Here is a 7643-nt window from a genome sequence, read left to right as displayed (position 1 = left end):
GAGCTAACATGACCGCCTGGGGATGATAGGGGGTTGTCAGACTTTCCTGACAACCGTCTTAAAGTTCTGGGTGAATTTTCTGGGATTAAATCTGCTTCCTAAGGAAATGCTGCTGTTGTGAGCAGAAAGTGGGCAGGGATGTGTGCCCACCCCTGCACCCTCCCATGAATGCTGGCACTTGGCCAGTGTTATTCAAACTTGGCAAAAGAGAATTAGGCATATTTACTCATTATAGGAGAAAGCGAGAGGAAAAAAAAGCTGTAAGTGAAGGCTGCAGTAAGAGTTCAACCCACAATAACCCACGTGGGAGATGTATGTTATGAGTGACTCAACAGCAAGAAGAGTTTCAATTAGTGTTCACACTTTATTACACACCAGAGAATCCAATGGCAAGCTACAGTAAGACTGAAACTACATTTTTCTACAAAATCCTTAATTTTTATGTACAGCGTGAGTGGATACCCTGCTCAAGGGAGCTGACAGCAGTCTTTAAAAACATCTAAATGCTCTTAAAAAAATAAAAATTCCCTTAAAAATATGCCTGCGGATGGCTTTATTAACCATGTTTGAGGAACTATTTTACAAATGAAAAATGAAACCACTTTTAGAAATATAAATTTTCTTTCAAAAATAAAATAGGCTTGAAAAATAAAGGAGGATACCTCTTTGCTAAGTGGAGGTTCAAGCTTCCAACCCTTATATAAAAAGGTAAAATATCTTTTAAAAATTATTTAGAAAGTAATACTTTGTTGAGATTTTGTTTTTAAATCACTATATTAATTTATCTTAAAATGAGAGAAACGTCATCCCTAAGGAAAGAATGATAATTTGAACCAAGGTCTCAGGTTTTTTTCAATGCACACAATCATTATTATGGTTGTTGTTACTAAAGAAACAGAAATTGGGAAGAAAGGACGGTGTTGGGAGCACAGAAGGATGAATGCAGAGATGGTCTGTGGTCTAGTCCTTAGGATCTTCATGCTGCTGAAGGCAGCTCTGCTCCCACTGAGACGTTGGCTCAGGCTCTGTCTCGTCCTTGTGGCTCGCCACGTCCTCAGGTCAGGGCAGGGCTGCTGCGTGTGCCCACTGCCATCCAAGCCACCCGGTCCACATGGTCCACGTGCACTCTTGGGAGAGGGACACCTGTGGCCGCTCTCTGTCCAACGAGTCCTCCTCTTTAATTACTGAGGCAACAATTAGCTCCTTGGGGAGTGCTTCACCCACCAGGCAACCAGGCTGGATGAGATGAAGAGTCTTGCCACGAGACGAATACCCTTGCCACCTGCCCACGACCAGCAAACACCCGACGGGCATCACGCAAACACCTCATTTTTAGAAATCAGGAAGGAATATGGAAGTGGGAAGAGACGGTAGAAGGGACCAGTGATTTCCCCACCGCGCCTCTGGGCAGCTGGGGGAACAGCTCCTGATTCAACAAACGGAATGAAAAAAAGACTCAGAAAAGTCAAGCTGTGTGGCTAAATACAAGGCAAAAGAGGCTGGCAGAAGGCAAACCCCCCCCCCCCCCCCCCCAAAGTGGAAGTCACATCCATAAGCACTGGGCAATGCCATGGCAAACCAGGATAGGGGAGGACAACAAAAGATTTTGAGGATTAGTTTGTTTGGGATGCATCCCCCCACAGTAAAGGAATATCTTCAGCTACAGCTGGAAGTGAGATGCAAACAGCATTTCCAAAGTGGTCATAAGAGGAGCTAAGCTCTTGTTGGTGCTCAGCTCTGTCTCTAGCCTGGACGTGCTCTGTGATGAGGGAGAGGCTGAAGAAGCTCCTCAAATCGAAACATCAGTAGATGAGGTTTTAGCCAGGAGTCAGTTGTGCCACTGCAAAACACTGATCTAAGCTACAGGCAAACAGCTGCGGATGGAGCTTGGGATGCTGAGAGGTAAGACGCTGACGGAAGCTGCATGTGAAAAGGGCAAGGTAGTACCCAAAGCTGGTGGTGGTGGTGGTGGTGTAATGGGGTGCTAGAGCTGCATCTACTGCCCTGCAAACCAAACCAAGGCACAAACAATAAAAGGCAGAGGAAAGAGTAGCAAAGATTTTCAAAGAACGCATCCTTTGCTTTTAGTGCTGCTTCTTGCGCTCCAGGTGGGATGGCTCTACTCTATGGTGGATGGGACAGTGACACGCCAGCCCCTCTCCGTGTGGGTGGGCAGGGTGCTGGGCAGGGTGCTTTTCAAGGGTGGGATGATGAAGCCAATGGTAGATTGTAGGGCCTGCAGAAGCCCAGTGGGGAAAGATGTTCCCAATAAACCCCATCCCCTCAGGACGGCCACCCTAGCATGGTGTTAGGCTAAGGGCTGTTTCCTCTGTGCCCACAGTGGCTTAGCTCACTGCCACATCGTCACATGGCTTTTTTCCACCCCCAACAAACTTATTCATCCCAGTGGAAAGTGGGAGTGAATTTTGTGGTACTTTGTGCCCATTCTGGAGGTCTCAGTGTGTCATTCTTTGTCCACATATAACAGGCAAGAGTGGGCCTGTCTTGGATTCATGGATGAGGCAACTAGAATGGTTGCATGACCTGTCTGAATGGAGGTCAATAGTCCCCTGGAGCCAGAGATATCCAGTGTTAGACTTCATTCTGGGACTCTTCTGCCTCAAATTCAGCCATTAAAGTCAGGCAGGTCCGAACTCTGAGCGAGCTCCCTCCATCCTAACTGGGGAGCGATGCACCCACCCATCCGACTGCAGCAGACCTGGGCTTCGGCACCTGCAGAGCTGCACCACCATGGCACAACTTCCAGCCATGGACTCCCACCACCTCCTCCAGTCTCTGCATGAGACTTAGAGGACACCTCTGAAAGGGGTATTAGGGAAGCGGCTGCGGGTAGTGAGAAAACGTGCTGTCCCTGGGGGAAGGGGATCCTATCCAAGAAAGAACATGACGCCTGCTAGAGAAAAATGTGCTAACTTTGGGGTTTCTGACTCCAGACTCGTCTGTAAGCCTGATGACCCTAAGACGTAGGTTTGGCTTTAGGGAAACCAGCTGGCCATGTTGTAATTCATTTTTGATCACCACAATGGTCCTTAAAAGGCTCAAATGAAGGCGAGTGTTGACTAACCCCTCTGATGAGACAGTGGAAGATAAGCAGGGAGCCTGTCACCTACCAGTCAGCTCAGACCCGGAGGAGATGGCTTCATAGGGGTTTTCCCCAGGCTTAGCTTACCCAGGGAGGCTGGACACATGCCAAGAGCTTGCACAAATGACCGCATTTTACCACGTTATTCGGCCCTGTCTTTGCAACAAAGAGTTTGAAACCACAAACAATTGAATGCGGTTGGCAGATTTGATCATTGCTTAGCGTGAGTCATTTAGCACATAGCCCTCTGCTAGGCTGGGCCCTTCTTCTGTTGGCCACAATCAAGATGACGCAATAGGACAGAGCAATCCAGAGAGGCTGCTTAGTATTTCGGCTTCAATTTGGGGTAACAGTATCAGCCCTCCATAAATGGGGTGTGCGAGCTGAATGGCTTCACTGCTACCCATCCAGGCCCAGGACCTTCCAGCTAGGTAAAGCTCATGAAGGTCTTGCTGGGTGCTCCTAGCCAGATCTGCCTGGACGGTGTTTGTAAAGGTCCAGCTCTTGAATTCATGAAATTACTCAATCACAGCTTGTTTTTCCCTTTGGTTTCTGGCCCTGGTAGATGCAGAGGAGTCAGGAAAATGTTAAATAAAAGGCTAAATATCTTAAAAGTGAGCAGAGACCATTTGTTTGGGGCATTTCCCTCTGCTTTAAGGTAGCAGCTGAACTCACACAATTGCACAGCATTTTCCTGGTGCAACTGGGGTACACACTCCTTAAATGTTGCGCTTTGGGTTTCTTCTGGCTGACTCAGGGATTCATGGGGCTACCTGGAAAAAATTCTGGCAGAAATTCACTGTGGATCACCTGCATGCCCTTCCCAATCCCAGCTCACTGTGGGCTGTAACCCACCAGCGCATGCAGGTTACCAGTGTTTGCAGCCTGCTTAGCTCTGGGACGTGTCCTGGGTGGCACAAGCCCAGCTGGGAACCCCTGAAAGAACCAGGGATGAGGTTGCTTTTGAGCAGGAAAGGGAAACCGAAGCCAAAGAGCAGAGCGTGCAGCCTGGGGAAGGAGCAGTGATGGAGCTGTGGCTTGGGGTGCTCAGGTCAGCTGGTGGGACTGGACATCTGGGCAAGTGGCTGCTAATAAAAGGGGTGTTAGCACCACCCTTGCATTCACGGTACCAGAAATGCCTGAGTGCCCAAAGAAGAAACAGTAGGTCGTTCTCATCTCCCCACAGTTCCCTGGCAATCTGAGGGGCAATGCGACAGGACACCGGGACAGAGACAAAGCATCATGGGCGACGAAGGCCATGTCTTCAGCCATGAAGACATCAGGTTCCAGAGAAGATGGAGAGGAGGGTTTTGAGGTGCTCTCTAACCCTCTCCTGCCCACCTTGCCCTGCTGCAATGTGATGCCCTCTCTCCCGTCCTCCTGGTGCACAGCAAGGGGCTGCTGTGGAAGAGGTCCATCCTAAGATCAGGGCATCCTTTCATCAGACCCTGGAGGCTTCCAGGTGTAGGGTTGGGAAGGGGAGTTCGTGACACTTGGCCACACACTGTCCCCCTGGCATGCTTGCACAGCTGTGTGCTTCAAGGGAGGAGAAACAACCTGTGCAGACAGCAGGCTTGGTCGAAAACACACACTTAAGCCTGGTTTGGAGAAGACCTGCCACGAGGGTGTGTGACGCACAGTGAGCAGGGACGCATGTACACGAACCCCCAACGTTGCAAGGAGAGCACAGGTACCCGAGCCCAGGAAGCAAAAGAGAGGGCGTCACGGTTTACAACAGTAGTAAGAGAGGATGGCACAGGCAGTCCTGCTCTGGGGCCACAGTGATTTTCCTGCGTGTCCCTTGGCCACAAGGGACCGTGCATGCCCCCAAGCCTCTGTGCCACTGGCTGGCACTGCTGGACCCCAGCTAAGGGCAGTTTCAGACAAAGAAATGTTTATTCTTCCAATATTTTTTTTTTCCTTTGTTACTTTTTTACAAAATTTCTCCTCCCTGCGCCTGCAGACAGAGCCTGGCCAGCCTCTGGAGCTCGGCCAGACCTCGTTGCCCTGTCTATCCCCTCCTCTGCAGCCCAGTGAGGTCCTGGTCCCGCTGTGCCGTCCCCAAGCCATTTGCTCACTCCTGCTATCCCCAATCCCTGCTGCAGCCCAGCACCGTGATGCTGAGAGCCTGAGCAGGGCTCTGTTCTTGCAGAGCACAGGATGAAGTGTTTGTGGGCTGGTTCCTCTGCCCAGTCCAACGCACAGGGCACAGGGAAGACACAAGGAAGGACCAGGCTCTCAGGGCCAGGTGCCAGGAGGTGGATGATGCCCCACTGCAGTATGAGATAAGGAAAGGGCAAAACCAGACAGACACATCTGTTTGAGGGGGATGACCCTGTCTCTGTCACCCTGAGACAGTCTAGACAGGGACAAGCACTGTATTGCCGGGGCTTTAAGCATCCCTAGGGGAGACGAGCGCCAAGCGATGGGATCTGATCTGATCTCAGCTGGACTGGGGCTGAAGGAGAAGAGGAGTTGGGCAGGGTGCAGGGGCTGGACTGGGGCATGAAGCTGTAGGGAGAGTAGGCACCAGGTGCCACCCTCTCCGGGGGGGGTCACTGGAAGACAGCTGGGCTGCCCCTGCTTTTACAAATCACAGGGGTTTACGTTGATACAGATCCTCAGGTCAGCGGATGGTTGGGTTGCTGAAAGGGCTCAAGGCACCTTGTTAACGTCCACGTGAAGAGGTGTTTGTTCCCAAAATTCCCATGGAAAGAAGAGTACGTAAGGTTCACATTAGCACATGTCATATGTATATAGTGCAAATCAGAGCCCCAGCACCAGAGGGTTCATACTCTGGTTAGTGGTTAGGATGTCCCATGGGTGCAATCCTGGGCACTGCAGACACTCCAGCCCTTGATCTTCCTCACTGCGAGGTGATTTGCGCATCATCCGTCGTTTTACAAACCCTTCTTGTGCAGAACGAGGCTCTTACCCCATGTCACTGTCACACTCGCTCCCACCTCATGCCCTATGGGAGAGGAAGGGGAGCACCTTGGACAAGGCTGGCAAGCATTCAGAAGGAGACACAGAGCCTTTCCTCCTGGAGCAAAGCACAGGGCTGTTCTCAGAGGGATCTTTGGCTGGCCAGAGAGGAGCTCTGGCTGCAGTCCCGAAGGCAGCTCTCACCATCCGCAGCACAGCCACAACATCCATCCCCACACCCACCCCCTTCCCCAAGGGTGAGGAAGATCCCAGGAGAAGGGCAGGTCTGCGTCTGGCTGCCACCACAGCCAGAGGGGTGGAGGCCTCTCACATACGCCTCCAGAGGGGTTTCGGGTCCCGAAGGTTGGAGACTGACGGCAGGCATGGTCTAGGTTTGCAAGGCTGCGCCATGCCGAGGGAGTTTGTGGTTTTCCACTGGTCCCGAGCAGGAGGATGTCTTCCAGGTGGGTACAGGAGCATCCTTTCTGGGTGACCTGCAGAGGTGGGAGCCGAAGGTCCAGGCCATTTCAGGACTGTGACTCGGGGAGTGAGGATGACGTGGCAAACAGGAAGCCAGGAGTGAAGAGCGAGTGCCAGGCTCAGGAGAGTCCAGCCACTTCCTGGAAGCAGGGGAGCAGAGAACGTCACCGCTCATCACTGGTTCATGGGTTCCTCTTCCTCCATCGGCTCATCCTGTGTCCTGAAATGGAGAAATAAGGCACATGAGAAGAGGAGGAGACCTGCTCCCCAGCAGTGCAGCACAACATATCCCTCCTAGCAATGAATGGAGGGACCTTCTGTCACATCTGAGTTTTGGGCCTGGGGCTACACAACAGCCTCCCACCTTCCCAGTGCTTCCCAGTCTGGAGACCCATGTGGACCCCAGCTGAGTCCTGGCAAGAATGAGACACGGTGGTGGGCAGATGGTGACCCTGTTGTAAGCAGGTGATGGGAAGAGAAGAGGATTTGGTCTTGTTTTCATCTTGTTCGGCTGGGTTTGAGAACTTTTTCCAGAAAGTGTTCCCACCTCCCACAGCTGGTCCCATGGCACTGGGCAACCCCCGGGAGACAGAGAAGAGCCCAGCACTGGATCCCCTAGAAGCAAACCCAGGTCCTGGCTGTGTGGGTGTAGGACCTCACCCTACCACCCACTCACGCTGAACTCTGGAGCCAAATCTGTCACGGGATGTAAGAGCTACAGGATCAGAGCTCTGAGTGAGGATAACAGTTGTAATTTCTGTTTCCCGTACCCCAAGACCCGTTTAAAGCCAGCACAGCCCTGAGCATCTCATCTGGCTGTGGGACATGGCCTGTCTTTACTGCCACCCTCTTGCTACCAAGGCTCAGGGCCAGGCACACAGGGAGTGAGGGGCACCCACACTTCCCAGGACTGATTTAGGGCATCACCTCTTCTCCACCATTACGGCCACCGAGAGGGAGGCCAAGGCTGTGACAGTCTCCACCTCTTCTGCTTCGTGGTGCTGTGCCTCCAGGAAGGAGCATCCCAGCTTGGAGGCAAAGCGCTGTACAGCAACCCAGTATTTACCTGGAGGAGAAGCAAAGATAGGAGTTGCTAGGACAGGAGTGTCCCATGTCTCCCTTCTCTGGGCAGCTC

The 7643-nt window shown here is 52.0% G+C and overlaps 1 protein-coding gene across 4 annotated transcripts in view; it reads right to left on the bottom strand.

The window, feature by feature from the left end:
* Window positions 1-344: 344 nt before the first annotated feature.
* Window positions 345-7643, bottom strand: part of HDAC7 (histone deacetylase 7) — a 124240-nt gene continuing 116941 nt past the window's right edge. For all 4 annotated transcript variants that reach the window (XM_026113163.2, XM_064498632.1, XM_026113162.2 and 1 more), the window contains 2 exons: window positions 7436-7574; window positions 345-6728 (listed from right to left, as the gene is read on the bottom strand). In XM_026113163.2, the coding sequence (XP_025968948.2) occupies window positions 6683-6728; window positions 7436-7574 (185 nt within the window). In that variant the 3' untranslated portion in view covers window positions 345-6682. The remainder of the gene's footprint in view (window positions 6729-7435; window positions 7575-7643) is intronic.

This window comes from Dromaius novaehollandiae, chromosome 28, assembly GCF_036370855.1.
Source record: "Dromaius novaehollandiae isolate bDroNov1 chromosome 28, bDroNov1.hap1, whole genome shotgun sequence".
Lineage (NCBI taxonomy): Eukaryota > Metazoa > Chordata > Aves > Casuariiformes > Dromaiidae > Dromaius > Dromaius novaehollandiae.
This window is presented reverse-complemented; position numbering and strand designations above follow the sequence as displayed.